We start from the raw sequence: 15,826 nt of genomic DNA on the forward strand, positions 1-15,826 counted from the left end.
AAGCCACCCCTAAAAGAAACAGTACAAGAAAAAGGTAAAACATCATCATAAAACGCCGATAATGTCAGGCGACGCTGCAACTTAATATAAAAAATGACAAAATGACAATTCTCTTACACGTTCCTCGAGAATAAAACCTACCCCCTAAATAAAAAGATACAGAACCAAGTTAAGACGTCCTCTTACAATTCGAATAATGTTAGAAAACACTGCGACTTCATGGAAGAAATCTCCGAGAACATGGCAAGAACAAGGCTATCAATGATCCCCTATCCGCGATCATCGACGAAGCAACGAAGATCTCTTCGTCGATCGAGGAAAGATCGACTGCGATCGAGCAAGGATCCCGACGAGGCAGCAGGCCATGCTCTTGTCCTGGCGGAAATAAAATGCCCGGGATCCTTGTTCCGGTGCGGCGGAGGTTCGCGAAACGGCCGTCGATCGTCGGTGGCAGCAGCTACCACTCCGAGGGGGCAAACAACCCCGGAGTTTCAGGGGGGTGGAGTAGTCGGCAGGCAGAGGAGGAGAAAAGAGGAGGAGGTGGAGGTGGAGGAGGAGGCACTCCATCGCAGTCCGTCGCCTCATCCAGAGGGTGGGAGTAGCCGGCGGGGTGGTTTTGTCTTCCCTCCCCCGGCCCTCCAGCCCCGGTTCATCGTCGATGCGCGTGCGCCACGGAAACCACCCCCGCGAGTCTCTCTCTCACTCTCTCTCTCTCGCTCTCTCTTTCTCCGGCTTTCTCCTCCCGCGCCATCCCAGCCGCGTGTCCTCTCGCGCGCCACCCCTCTATTGATTTTGTTACAAACCGGCTCCAACCCCCCGACTCGCCCCCGACGAGCCTCGCGGACTCCGTTGAAACGATACGCGCCGATGCGTGTATATGCATCTCCGCGCACGGCCCTGTTTATTGTTTATTCGTGCACGTCACGCGCGAGCCACGCTCTTAGACGCGTGCAGGCCTCCAGGCCGGTCACCGACTTCCTGCTGCATTCTGATGCATCCCGCCGACGCGGCCTCGGTCTTGCCGAACGATTCGGTACGTGTTCGACCCCCTTTAGGTCTCCGGGAACCACCGGCAGCACGGGGAAGGTTAAGCATGACGATTCTCGATGGAATCTTCGATGTTCCTTGCCGAGGCTGACGGTGGACGCTGTTTAGGAGACCGTTCAGGTCTTAGGAGAGATACATTAGGGTAGATTGAAGATTGACTGGGGGGCTGGATGAAATGAGATGGTTTGAAAGTGATTTTTAGAAGTCTCCGCGATCTTCTGACTATGATCGACAGCCTGGCACAGTCTGCAGCTTCTCAGGAAGCTCGTTTTATCTCATTCTACGTGGCATAGTATTTTAGGTGTTTGGCGGACAAGAATTATTTAAATGTGACTCCGCGTAGCAAGAGAAATTAGGGTATATTGCGGACTACTAACAGCTAGTTTAGAGTTAATATCTAAGAAAGTTACGATGCAGATTCCAAGTACAGTAAATTCTCCCTAATTCTCCTTTTTCGACAGTTCGAAAAGAAAAATAGACAATTCGGGAAGGGGAGATACGATTATTCGAGCCCTCTACCTCATTTTAACAATCATTGACGATCTACAACTATAAGAATGAGCCGCGAGGTTCGAACAGTCGTATCTCCTCTTCCCAAATTGTCCATTTGATTTCTACAAGCTGAACGGAAATTCGGGAGAATTTACTATACTTCTCGGCATCTTGTATCTTCCATTCGACGTCTACGAGTTTCTCACCCCTGGCGCTTATCCCGCATCTCATGGACTAATTTCGACATATTCGACACAATGTCGACGTCGCGGTAGACTGCACTGCAGACGACACCCGACGATCTTCGTAATTCCTAGGCTATTAGAAATATTCTCAAATAAAATCAACGTGATCTCGTTGAACCAGTTCTGCGATGGCAATAGAGCACGCCTATTAACGGCATCCGGGTTCCATGCGATTCCCGGACACCGGAGAAAATATCGCCTGTAGATTCCAGGTAATCCAGGATAGTCCAGTTAGGCGAGGAGTTCGGGATGGAAGGCGAGAGGGTCCGGTATCGGCGCGTGAAATGTCGTTGCAACGGAGTTTCCGGGCGCGACGCTTAGAAGAGGCATAAAGGGCAAAGCGGAAAGGCCGCTCGTCGTTCCGGCGGAACGCAAATATATTTCTCGCTCTTGGCCGGCACTCGGTTTTTTTCTCCTCGTTACTCTGGCCGATCGTGCGCGCAACCAAGCAACATTCGGCCAGCCAGCCACTCGGTGGTCCCCAACTGGTTCAAGTACCACGTGCTCTCTCTCGTGGTCGCCCTTGCGCTCACGTCCGACCAAGAAGAAGTACTCGAGAGCATTTGCGGTGGATTTGACGGTGCTTCTCGCCACGGGAGCCCCACTTCTGGCCGCCGGTAACCATGGGGTTCTCTTCGCCCGTGTGCTCGCCCTCTCCCTCCCTCCTCCGGCCTCACTCCGTCGCCCTCCGTCTCTCCTCGTCTCTCTCCTACCAGCGGTTCTACCCGCTGCATCGTTCCTACGCTTTTTCTCGTTCACTTTCGAGAGGCTCCATATGATACCCCGTGATAATCCCCCGCCTATCGGCTGGGGAGAGTCCTCTCTCTCTCTCTCTCTCTCTCTCTCTCTCTCTCTCTCTCTCTCTCTGCGTGGATTAAAAGGGTGCCTTTTCCCGGGGTTGCGCCAGATTTACATTTTTTTTCCTGCGGCAGCCTCGCTCCGCTCTAGCTGATCCCGAATCATTTGGACGTTGCCCGGAATGTCTCGCGGAGAACCCGTCGAATAAGCGGAAAAACCGAGCGGGGAAAATCGAAAGTCGCTTCGGGACTCGGGAAATTCGCCGATCGAGGGACACGGGGACGCGTCGAGACGAGAGATCACGAGGGGAGGAGGGGGATGGACGAGTTGTCTCGTCGAGGGCCGAGAAAAAAGTCTTGATATTTGTCAGGAACCACCGGGCGGCCTGAAATATTCAGATCGACATCTGGTGGCTTCGTTTGTGCAAACGAAGCCTATCTCTCTCTCCTTCTCTTTCTCTCTCTTTCTCGCACACACGCTCCGGCTCTCCCCGTCTCTCTCGTTTGGTCCGTTAAGCCGGCTCCCGCGTAAGTCAGGCGTGCGGTGATTCAAGAGCCTTGTTTCGTGGGATTGCCGGATCTCCCGGCGATATATTGCGCCGCGGACGGCTATATACACGATCCAATTTGCGACATCTTCACCGGGGCGTCCCCGTCCACGGGGTGTCCGGTACAAAAGCGCGTCACGGTCACAAAGAGCGCGGCCGAAGCGGCCAACGAACCGCGCGCTCGCGTTCTCTCTCTCTCTCTCTCTCTCTCAAGACGTCTCGGGTACCCGGCTCAAGATGCAAGAATTAATATCCGACCGGGATGTATTAGGAATTAACGAGCCAACGGGACGTTCCGCAGCCGGTGTCGCGAGACATCAAAGTGATAATCGCGCCGGCGGAGTCCTGTCAACAGCCGCTCTCGCCGCCTCAATGGCATCTTGGATCCATTCCTCGCAAAGATCGAAACGGACAGCGGCGGGAACGAGCCTTTATCGAATGCTCGATTCAATCTCCTTCGACCCTGGCTTCCAGCTCCGAATTACTCGCAGGATATTGCACGAGTTTTCCATGCACCTGCCTTCGCAATTTGACAATTAACCCTTTCGGTACGAGCGCGTTGTCCGCCGTGACACTCCCACTGTACGGGGTGCCGCGCCGAAAATGCGCACATAACGCAGGATCTTAAGCGTTAAGTAATGACTGTGCTTAATCCGTTTCTAAATCTTTCTTGAAATGTTTCCTGTAAACATTCTGTAAATGACCTACAGAAATATGGCTTACATGGATGCCAGATGTATTCGGCACTCGTCCATATTGGTCATCGGATGGATGCCGGATATATCCGGCACTCGGCCACACAAGTGACTACATGGATGCCGGATATATCCGGCGCTCGTACCGAAAGGGTTAACCGGGATCACCGAACAATCTCCTCCAATCTCTGATCATTGCGCGGCAAAGCGTCGAAAACGATTTTTCCGAAAGAAAAAGTCCACGATTTGCTCAGTCTCGGCTTCGGATTACAGTAATGTCTCCCTAATTGACGCTCGGATCGTTCACAAAAATGAACACGGTACAAGAGGTTCTGTTATCACGTGGATCGTCGGCAAAGACTCTTCCGTATCAGCAACGAAAGATTGTTCAAGGAGACGATTTTCGAACGAGCCCGTTCGACGGCGAATTCAAAGACGGGATCTCGCGTCCGGCGACAATGGGCTGGAAATCTCTTCGGGAAAGAGTTTTTCCCGCCCGGTCGCGGCGGGTTACGAGCCAGGCGGGATCACCGGGCGCAGGGCGACGCGGTCCAAAGTGGGTTAATAAAGCGATATTAAATCCACGGGGGGTGTCCGGTCGGGTCCGGCTCGGACTTCGGTTCCAGGCAGAATTACGCGGTCCACCCTGCGTTTCATTATCGCCGCGACTATCTCGGTCACCTACACGCACGGTCCGATATCTACAGTGTATCCGCCGCTCTCGCACACACCGCGCCAGAAACCGGTAAACTTTGCAAACGCAAACACGGCTCCGGCCCGCCTCGGGGCCGGTTATTATCCCGTAATCCCGGTGTTTTACATGTTATGAGGATGCCGGATGGCCTGTTACCTGCGACCTTCAATCTTACGTTATTACGCGACGCTGGCCACATATGCCGCGCGGCGGCCACGGGCCCGGGCCGCGCATGATTTTACATAAATTTCACGAGTCGCGGCGCGCCGACGACGATGATCCTTCCTGCGACCCCAGACACGCTGTGAATTTATACGTGTACACTCTTGCCGGACCCCAGAAGCTGCGGCTCGCGGTTTTCCCTTTCTGCAACTTGCCCGAGAATGGCCGTTTCCGTGGATATCGGGGACAGTTATAGATTATTTAGGTATGCGGGGGGTAGGAACTTTGATTCTTGAGTCGGCGGAGCCGGAGACTCCCATTTACGGATCGGTGTTCACCCTTCACGCTGCAGACCTCGCTCGATTCCGATGTCTGCTCGAGTCAGAATCGTTGGATATCAAAATTGGATATCAAGGACAGGTCTTAATTAATTAGTAGGCTGCGGTATTTACGGATTTATGATAGAAATGCGTAGGAGCAATTTAAAACAATAAGAATTTTAAAAGAATTTAAGCACATCTCGTGCATTATTTGCAACTCGCTGGAATTATTTCAGGAAGAAAGCAATTTCTGTGTGACTCACGCATGTCGCAATCGATGACGGTAATTTTTATTTTGCGTAAAGATCCGCGGTCTGTTAATTAGGTACCTAGACTTCTAAAATAAAACAGCCGTGGTTCTAGCAATCGATGAATTGAATACTTGAATTCGCGGGTCGGTGTCAACTCCTCACGCTCCAAAACTTCACCCGACTCTCGTCTGCTCGAGAATTGCAGAATCTCAGATTTAAAAAAACAAAACGACTTCAGTCAAGAAGACAGTATCGAGCAGAACCAACGCAGACTTCAAAGTCGCCTGTCCCAAAAATCGTGACGAACAGAGGATCGAAAAGCAGTCGTCGTCGAAGCGGTCACAGTTACCAGCCAACCGAGCCAATTAACGCGATAGTTGAAAATGAGCTGCGTTCCTTCAGCGCGTGATCCCTGCTAGACTAAATAAACTCTGCGAGTTGAGGCTGAGAGTTGAACCCGTGCTCCCACCAAGAGCAGTCGAACGTCCGGCTGGTTCCGGAGCGTGTATTCGCAGTTTCGCGAACGAGAAGCTAGTTTTCCGCGTTAAACACGCAACCGAGCGAGTTGGAGCGTAAGAACGGCGGAGCCGAGAGAGCCGGCCATTAGAGCAGAATCCTCGGGACGGTCCACCGGGCGGAATCCCGGCGGCACGCGGACCGCCACCGTGCAATTTCCACGTGTGTTTTGACAACTACCCCGCCCACGCGTATCCTCGCGCGGCGACTCGTGCACGCACGGCACGGCGCGGCACGGCACGGCAACTCGCTATTAAGTGCATTAGCACGGTTTTAATGCCGGGAACAGCGTTCATGGGGTTCTGCGCACGGTCACGGGGGTCCACGCGTTCTCGCTTACGCGCTCGCGTGCACGGTGGGTGTGTCTGGTCTCATTCTTCACGCAGACCGGACACGTGGCCGACGCACGAGAGTTTCCTGGACGTCGAACGCCCGCTTCCTTTCCGCCTCCTCTTTTTCATCCCCTGATTGGCACTTTAAAACGCGCCGGGGACGGCGCGACGAGGAAACGGACGCGCCGCGCGTCGTCGACGCGTTCGAACGTCCTCGACGGATCCGGCCGATGCATTTTCGAGATGGAAAACCGGTGTCGCGTAGCTCGTTCTCCGCCGCCGATTCCGCTCCGCGTCGGTTGCTTACTGGAACGTCGGATTTTTATGCGATTTCGCAGCGTCCGCGAGGCAGAATACGCCGTATTCGCCGCGAACGCGGACGCGGCTTCGCGGAGCCTTCGGAACTAATTGAAATCGCGGCGAGCTGCGCCGCAATTGGACCGCGCGGATTTTTCTGCGTTTAGAATAAAAACGGCTGGACGGAGTTTCAGACGATGTGAATATTCGAAGAATTTGACACTAGATTTACGGAGCACGAAAAACAACTGTTTTATGTGATTAGATTATAAAAGTAACAATAAGACGTTTATTCTGATTTTTAACAAGCGTTATTGCAACATTTGCCGTAAGTGAGATATAAATTGAATAAATAACGCATAAATGTATCTTTAAGACATGAATAATCGTAAATGAAAAAATATAGCGTTAGGATATCTGTGTAAAATTTTCGGCATACTGAAATTATTCGAGAAAGAGAGAAATTGTTGTCCGACTAAACTCTTTGTTGCAATTGATAAACTTCTATTTTGCACAAATAATATAATACATGGTTCTTATTGCTTTTAGTACAAGAAAACGCGACATCCCGCTCGCTCCAAGTGCGACCATAGTTCGCGAAACAGTGTCCCCAGAAATCTGACGATTTCAGGATACAGTAATGTCTCTCTGATTGACGCTCAGATTGTCCACAGAAATGGACAATTTGAGAAGCGGAGATACGATTTTGATTCGAGCTTTGCAGCTCGTTTTTATAGTTATTGACAATCGATAACAATAAAAAACGAGTCACAAGGCTCGAAACCGTAAAGCTCGAATAAGCGCATCTCCTCTTTCCAAATTGTCCATTTTCGTACATAATCTGAGCGTCAGTTAGGGAGACATTACTGTACTTCTGGAGACAAGCGTCGCGGATCAAAGTCGAAGCAGCACACCCCTTTCGCCGGGGGTGTTCGGATCCCGGGATCCGTTCGCGTTTCATTTTCCCCGGTTCCACTGTTTTCCAGGCTCGCATCACGGTCAATTAATAGGAGTCATTTATAAGGGCAAACCGGAGAATCTGGGAATCCGCAATCCAGCGGGGAGCAATAAATCTCGAGTCGGCGAGAGCGGGATGGAAACGGAACCCCTCTTGTAAGCTGGTTGTATTGTAGCTATTACCGAGCCATGCATCACTAGGTAACAACCACACGGTTCACTATCCTCGTCCCTCACCCTGCAGCCCCTCGTGCTTTCTCTCTCTATTTCTCTCTCTCTCGCTCGCTCTCTCTTCCTGCTCCTTTTTAGACCCCTCTTTCACCCCGGTTCGTTTCCCCGAAGAGGAGAGCGGAGGACAGGACGCAGAAAACCGGGACGTCTGGGAAGTTTCGCAGCTGATATCGTGCATGGACCACCCAGGTGTGCCGCTTCTCCTCCTCGTGCCTTCCGTGGCAGCGAGCCGTGGCCTCGTTCGACATTAGCAGAAATATTAAGCGACGCACGAAGGGTGTTTGCGTGCCCGCTCGACCGGACCTCCTCGTTGATGAGCGGATCGCGACACAGGGGGATGTTTTGATCGCCGGGGAACACCGTCGCTGTCCCTTCGCGATTAAATTCGTCGAAAGCCGGGGCTCGGAGCTGTCTGCCAGAGAATCATTAGCCTAGAATCATCTGGAGAAATCGCAGGAGATGCGAAGGACGCGAGGCTATCGATCCACCGGGTCCACTGATCGGGACCGCGACGCAGCTGGATGATTTCGAACTAGCAGCTTGCGATTACTACGTCAGAGGGGCCTTTACCGTTTTCTCACGTTAAAACTCATCGATATCCTAACCTAAACAGAGACGCTGCTGTGGAATCATCATCAGCTGGGATGCTTGATGAATCGTGGAGAAGACGAACGAACAGTACGAAGTACAAAGCCGAGCGAATCCTTGGTAATGAACTTCGAATCATCGACGAGATCGATCCGCGGACGATACAGGGGGATGTTTCAACCCCGGATCGCAGTCGACTGTCCTGCCGGCTAAAATTCGCCGAAAAGCGTGTCTAAACTCGGAACTAACTGCCGGCGAATTATTAGCCTGGAATCTTGAGAAATCCGGAAGTTTACGCTCCAGATACTCGCGACAGAGGACGCTAAGCGATAGCACCGAGCGGAAGGGAGGCTAACATAGGAGATCTCGGTGCGCGAGACACAAGACCTGCGAAAAAGAGCAGTGGAAAAACGAACGAAAGACCGGAAGAGAATCCACGTTCGCCGGCGCGGCGCACGGTCTCACTCTTTCTCTCTCTTTCTCTCTCTCTCTCGCTCGTCGAACGAGCGTCGGCTCGAGGAACGGAGCGGGCTGGCAGAGGGGTGGATGCCGCGGGATGGTTGACGAGGGTGGTACCAGCCTTCTCCTCGCGCCCTCACCGGGCGCTATAGTAACAATACGGGGAAACATAGGGAAATCAATATGGCTTCCGTTGCCCTCTTCCCTCCCGTCTCACCCGGTCTTTCATCCTCTCGCTCGCCCCTCCTCGAGCCTCTCTGTTGCTCCAGCTTCGCTCCTGCTCCCAGCCTCGTCTCGCTCCCTCTCCCGGCCTCGTCTCGTCTCTCCCGTTCTCTCTGCAGGCCGCTCTCCCGCGCTCAGCGCGGACGGGTGAACCCATTATGAGGGGGTGTTACTCCGGGCCAATCCCCAACCATCCGGAGAGAGAAACTGGAGAGACGAGAGTCCAAGAAGGGCGCATGTGCGTTGCTAGGGCCACCGGATGGGTCGCCGAGCCTCGGGAACGCGAATCGGACACCCGGTATACGCGGTCAGCCTGCGAACGAGTACGCCATAATTGCGAGGCCAACGAGCCACTGTCTTCGATGCTACTTCCATTTCGGTGGCAACGTATTTTTCGACGGGCAACCCACCCGATCACGACGACACACCGTTCTCGACGAATCTGGAACTCGTGGCAGCTCTCTCTCTCCTCGAGGTGGTTTGTTCGTTAGTTTCGGGGGCAAGTGCCACCACCCCCGTCGAGGAGCGAGCTTCCCTTTCCTTGCAGGGAAATCGTTCCGACGAATGCGTCGAGTCGCGTGTACGGAACGGTATTCGAAATAATGCGGCAATTATTGGCACAGCGAAATTGACGACGTTTGAAACACCGGAAGACAAAATATATTCTTGCTTCAGCGATTTAATTGACGAGCTGTACGGGGAGCTGAAAAAGCGTGGCGAAGAATGTACGCAAAATTTCGCGCAAGAAATAACAGTTTGCAAAAGAGTGGTCATCACTGCATTGCTACTACAGTAAAGAACGCCAGATTTTTAACTTTGAAGTTCCTCGGTTTGCTTGCTGCGGTGCGGGGTTATAACACGCGAGTTTTTGCATGAGGCGACGGGCAGGGACAGAAAACTCCCGAGATGTAATTTTACACGATGCGAGGGAAGAATTGTTGCGCTGAGAGATGGTTTTTGGGTGGAGCTCGGGATGAGAATGGTTTTTTCTCATAGGCCTCACTCCTGTTAGCGGCTTATTCATGGGAACGACGAGATGGGTCCCCACTACTAGGAGAAGCTGCAACAATTTTCCGTATATCAGAAGTGAAAATTCGAAGTCCTGATTCCGGAGGAGACTCCTTTTAAATTCCTACGGAGTGTGGACCCCCCTCCACCCTCAGGGTACCTGTCGCCGTTTTTTGTCTCCATCCCATTTAGTTGCGGAAAGGGTGGGCCTGATTGCGGAGAGAACTCTCTCTTCTTCAAGCCGAGAGAACACCCCCCTCCTTCAGAGAACCTTCCGGAGGGAAACATACCCCCCCTTCAGGAAACCTTGACGCCATACATCTGCTGGGAAGGGAAACTCTGGAACAGGTGCTCTTTTGGTTGACATCCCTGAGTAGCCCCGGACCACGGAGATAGAACGTTCGGATCTTCCTTATATACTAACCGAAAGGGTGCCGAGCACTTGCGAGAAAGCTTGTTGGATCGTTGGCCCTCTGGATGGCGGGTCGAGCAACGTCTCCCAGCTGCTGGACCGATCGATACTGAGCAGCCCTGCTCTACCAACAGCAGAGACTGCGAACGCGACGTGGAATAAGTACAATCGCTTTTTTAAAGTGTAGAAACGTTAGAAACGCCGACGAACTAAAATATATGCAAAATATTGCGAGACAGAACCAGAATATTTCAATAAATCCCAGAAATAACGTCGATGGAACGAGTTCAAATGCCTCTGCTAGAATGCAACGGTCGTTACAGAAGAACTCTGCAGCTCGCAGCTGGTTCGATCGTTCCCTGCAGCTTCTCGGAACGAGCAGAAGGTAACAACGGAGCACGGCACGATTTTACCGACAGCGGATCATGGATCATCGTCGGTAAGATCTGAATCCCTTCGCCGCGGGTTATCGTCGAATCGACGTTCAAATATTTTGTTAAATAATTCCCTGCGTCGAATCGATCGGAGCAATTTGCTAGTTTAACGACTAGAAAGAAGCCTGAACGATCACGGTACGATATCAAAGTACGTTCGATCGAGCAAAAGCAATCGATTAGTTAAAGACGAATTTTCTCTTATTTTCCTTAACATTCGCTGGCCGAGGACAGCGCGATCGTTTCTCGCTAATCGTCGGAGCGATTAAATCGTATTCGAAGATCGAAATTCGAATCAAGGTCGTGTTTACGTACAAACACGATCGCGGTACACAAGAAACAAAGCGAGACGAGATCGCGCCGGTGTCGCGAGGGAACACCAAACAGATTAGTTGTCGTTCGACGTTGTAACGGTCTCCGTTGGATCATCGAAGCACAGATCTCGATACAAGCGACGTGAACAAAGAGATCGCGATACATACTACGAAGCCGAAGGCGTTTAGCAAATTTAACCAAGAAGATCGTCCGATTATGGCATTATCGTTAGCCCTGCCGTTGTCCGGTCTGGACGCCGATCAGTTTTGCGCGTTAGGGACGAGACTCCTCTACGAGCAAGGTCTGAGAGTTTTGACTGGCCGCAGGCCGATCTCGCCTAGCACCGGAAGCGAATCGAGTGGAATCTGCAGCCTGGTACCTTCTATCGAATCGACGACACCGGAAGAAACGCCGGTTTCCAGCAGGCCGGACACGCCCGAGGAGGAAGCTACGAAAGAGAAAGAGGTGGTAGTTGGCGAATCGATCGAATTCAAACTGTTCGTCATCCGGGTTAACCGTCGCTCTTTTCCCTAGGATAATCAACCGGTCCACATATACTACAAAGACCGGGACATACTGAACCTAGGGGCGAACATCAGAGAACCGTTCTGGCAGATGAGGGTCCCGACGACGCCAAAATGCGACTTCAAGAGCTTCATGGAGAACCGATCGGTGTTCTATCGGCTCGGCGAGTATGGATTAATGGAGGAGTACCCCAAGGTGAGCACCACGCTCCTAACCGACCACCACCCTGAATTTAGACGAATTCGAGGGACAGCCATTTTATTTTTGCGACATTGGAAACACAGGACAGACGTATATTCGGACGCGCGGGACATCGAGACTTTGTTGAGTATTAATTAGATCGGAGACCCCTTCGGAGAGGTCCTATCAAGGTGGTAATAGTTTCGAGACGCGACATTATTCCGTTCGATTTAGAACCGAATTTTCCGGTGTCCCGACAACCGAGCGTGAATCACTCGCGCATCTTTCTGCCGCGCCGAGAGCAGCTCAAAGGAAGCATCGAGTGTGTCTTCTCGGGAACGTTTCCGCTCGAATCATTCGGTACCCGCGGTGCTCCCCTCGGTGGTTTCTTCTGTGCCGATGCTCGCCTGCTTCGTTTGGAGAGTCGTTAAGTTGGTCGGGCTCGCCATCGTTTGGAATTGATAGAATACGGGCAGAGAGACGATCAGGCCGATGGTCCAATACTTCACGTTCAGGGATTTCGGGAAATAGGGAAGCTGGGTGATTCTCGTGCCGACCAGCGAGAGCTTGGTTACCATCGACTGCGTTGGTATGTGTTCCAGCAAGGACACCATTCTCATGTTCTGAGAAACCAGACGAATTTTATGATGGCACGGATCGCTTGAATCTTTTGAACGTGAAGGAATTTTATTCCGGGGGAATATGAAGTATGGGATTTTAGAACTGAAGAATAGAATTTTAGAATTGGAGGATAGAGTTTTAGAATTGAAGTGTGGAATTTTAGAAATGTAGTGTGGAATTTTAGAACTAAAGAATAGAATTTTGGAATTGAAGTGGGAAATTTTATAACTGAAGGATATAGAATTTTAGAATTGAAGAATAGAATCTTAGAATTGAAGTGTAGAATGTTATAACTGAAGGATAGAATTTTAGAATTGAAGAATAGAATTTTAAAATTGAAGTGTGGAGTTTTGTAACTGAAAAGAACAGAATTTTAGAATTAAAGAATAGAATTTTTAAATTAAAGTATAGAATTTTATAAGTGAAAAATAGAATTTTAGAATTGAAGAATAGAATTTTAGAATTGAAGTGTGGAGTTTTGTAACTGAAAAGAACAGAATTTTAGAATTAAAGAATAGAATTTTTAAATTAAAGTATAGAATTTTATAAGTGAAAAATAGAATTTTAGAATTGAAGAATAGAATTTTAGAATTGAAGTGTGGAATTTTAGAACTGAAGTGTGGAATTTTAGAAATGAAATGTGGAATTTTAGACTCGAAGTGTAGAATTCAGAATTGAAGTATGGAATTTCAAGATCGAAGTATAGAATCTGAATACTGAAGAATAGGTTTTTGGGAATGAAATATACGATTTTGTCGACACGCACTTTCGGAAGTTTGTTCTTGAGGCTCGATATCCTGACGTCCTTGATTTTGTCGTGAACCTGACGGTACCGAGTCGTCAAATAATTCTGCATGGTTAATTTGTCTCCACCAGCTCCACGACTTGCCAAAATCAATTACCGACGAACTATAGAGAATATCTGTGAAACAGACGCTCGTGAATCCTGCTGAGATTGAGGAATTCGATCATTCCCTCTCTGCTGCCAAGATTCTGTCAAAACTCTGTCATTTGGGGCGATTCTAAAACATCGCGAACAAAATCATCGCGATAGACGTTCGCAGCGAAAATTTGTTGTGGAATAAACGAAATCGTAGAAGGCGTGGTTTCGCGGTCAAATCAAATTGATATCGTGATGCTTTCTCGCAGGAATTTTTGAACCTCTGTTGACTCAAATTAAACCTTGAAGTGCGTACTTTTCTGTAAGTTTATTTTGATTTAAAAGAAAGTTGTAGACGACTTTGGAAAAATAAAACATCCAGATCCATAATCCCGAGGCAAATCATTTGATTTCAAACAGATAATTCAAGTTTATTGGAAAATGTATTCCCGTTGGACCTTTCGAGTGCAACTTAGCTTAAATTAAAGCTGAAAGTGTCCGCTTTAAGACAGCGTAGATTAATTTCGAAAATAATCAGAAAATCACTTCGAGAAATCGAAAAATTCAGATCCCAAAATCGGAGTAAAATGACTCGATTTCAAAGGAAAACTTGAAATCAATTTTAGATAGGATTCCCGTAGCAATTTTTTAATTTAATTAGACTCGAATTAACGCTCGAAGAGTAAGCTTTAAAACGGCATCGTTTGTAACTAGTGGAAGATTCTAAATCATTTCGAGATATCGCTAAATCGGAATCGTTAACTCAGCCAAAAATTACAGAAATTCGAGGGGTAACTTATGCTCGCGATTTGCGATGGTCCTTGGAAATTTCAATCGCGTAGGAGATATGCTTGCAGCTGCATATGCGGACGAACATTTCTGTTGCAGAGGAATTGCACCGACTGCGGTTTCAGCGAACCCTCGCCGTACCTGTTTTAACGTGGTCGACGCGTGGATCGCCGACGTATCGGAAGACGTCGCGGGCAACAAACTGTGATAGTCATGAGAAAGCGGCAGCCGGCTCGAGAACATATATCCGCGAGACGAAACAAAACGTCTCGGAGAACGTCAGCGATGTGTATAGGCGCGTTTCTCGACGGAACGTGAGAATTCGCTCGCGCGAAAGAAAAAAAAACACCGTACTAATTTATGATGCGAAACGAACGAACGAACGAACGAACGAGCGCGAAGCGTTTTGTAGGCGTGACATGACGAGTTTGTACGCAAGACACACTATTTCTCTTTTTTTTTTTCACTCTGTGCGCCGGTATCGCGCTGACTGGATGATTGATCGTCGGATACAATCGACGCGGATTCGTTTATAAAAATTTCCCGATTTTTGTTCGCCGATGATGCGCCCGTTTCGCTCGACATTAATCCCGTATCTGACGATTACATCGTTTGCCGACCGTATCGGATAGCCGGTTTACGGGCCGCGATGTTTGTTTTTCCTTTTTACGTTCTTTCAATCTCTCCGCGCGCTCTGTGTATATATATTTTTTCTTTCTATTGTATATTGCCTATATATCGAGGAGCCGCCACGCTATGCAACCCGTGCATACGCAGCGAGCCGCTCGAACGAATGTTTCTTGGTGTATTATCCAAATGTGAAACACATGTCGCGTGTACCGTCGGGCGATTCCAAAGATCGTTGTATAGCCGAGATAAGCAGTTGCACAAAACGTAAGGGCCGATTCCGTGCCGTCTATACGTTGCCGAAGGTTCGTGTTTGTACATAAGTAAGATGATTAAGGAGCGTCTCCGGGCGATCTTCGTCGAGACGTTTCACGCCGGAAGATCAACGAGACTCCCACGGAGACGCTCGAAGACGAAAGAATCGCTCGACGTGCCGTCCGCGTTTCCCTTTCGACGAGGCTCCTCGGCGCGACGCGACGCGACGCGGCGCCACGGCGCACCCGTCGATAATAATCCATTAATCGACGTCAAGTTCGTAATTCCCAGCCGGGTGAGACTCTCTATTCTCTTCCGTCCGCTTCCTCGTGGCTCTTCTTTTTCACGCGGAATCGAATTATCGCGGGCCGCGTTCCATTAAACACCGCCGCTTTGTGCGCGACGACGCAACGCGCGACCTATTATAATATTACGCGGGATCGACCGTCGCGCTATAATTATAATTGGCTTAATACATTTTCACGATAAATGTAACGCGCGCGCTCGCCGGAGTATTGTAATAATCGCGCCGAAGCCATTCCGGCCAGAGTCTTTACTGACCATTGTTTATAAGCGGGGTAATAAACAATATTTTACAACGGGGCGCGACCGCGTTACGCTCAATTATTTCACTGATGCCCATTAAGCATAGGATTTTCATTCATCAGCCGACGATCGATGTATCATCTCGGCACGACGATGCACACCGCCGATTATCTCTACCCGCTGTCCTTTCACTATGATGAAACGATACGGCGCGACTTCGTCTTCCAAACTGTCGTGGCAACCAACGATTCTCCAGCGACGATCCTACAAATCCATGTAGGTACGGTAATGTCTCTCTAATTGACGATCAGATTCTGCACGAAAATGGACAATTTGCGAAGAGGAGATACGATTATTCGAGTCCTTGCAGCTCGTTTTTAC

General features: G+C 49.8%; 2 protein-coding genes across 3 annotated transcripts; one reads left to right on the plus strand and one right to left on the minus strand.

Annotated features, from left to right (window-relative positions):
• Positions 1-11,071: 11,071 nt before the first annotated feature.
• Positions 11,072-15,503, plus strand: LOC117222570 (uncharacterized). Of its 2 annotated transcripts, XM_033474336.2 has the most exons (3): positions 11,078-11,487; positions 11,557-11,742; positions 14,117-15,503. In XM_033474336.2, the coding sequence occupies exons 1-3, from the start codon at positions 11,239-11,241 to the stop codon at positions 14,165-14,167; spliced, it is 486 nt and encodes a 161-aa protein (XP_033330227.2). In that variant the 5' UTR covers positions 11,078-11,238; the 3' UTR covers positions 14,168-15,503. The 2 variants fall into 2 exon arrangements, with proteins under 2 accessions (XP_033330226.2, XP_033330227.2); XM_033474335.2 differs by lacking the exon at positions 14,117-15,503 and having other exon boundaries at positions 11,072-11,487; positions 11,557-13,618.
• On the minus strand, positions 11,789-13,392 carry LOC117222571 (uncharacterized). The gene is made up of 2 exons (XM_033474338.2): positions 13,115-13,392; positions 11,789-12,350 (listed from the first exon to the last, which is right to left on the minus strand). The coding sequence occupies exons 1-2, from the start codon at positions 13,202-13,204 to the stop codon at positions 12,081-12,083; spliced, it is 360 nt and encodes a 119-aa protein (XP_033330229.1). The 5' UTR covers positions 13,205-13,392; the 3' UTR covers positions 11,789-12,080.
• Positions 15,504-15,826: the final 323 nt, after the last annotated feature.

This window comes from Megalopta genalis, chromosome 4, assembly GCF_051020955.1.
Source record: "Megalopta genalis isolate 19385.01 chromosome 4, iyMegGena1_principal, whole genome shotgun sequence".
NCBI lineage: Eukaryota > Metazoa > Arthropoda > Insecta > Hymenoptera > Halictidae > Megalopta > Megalopta genalis.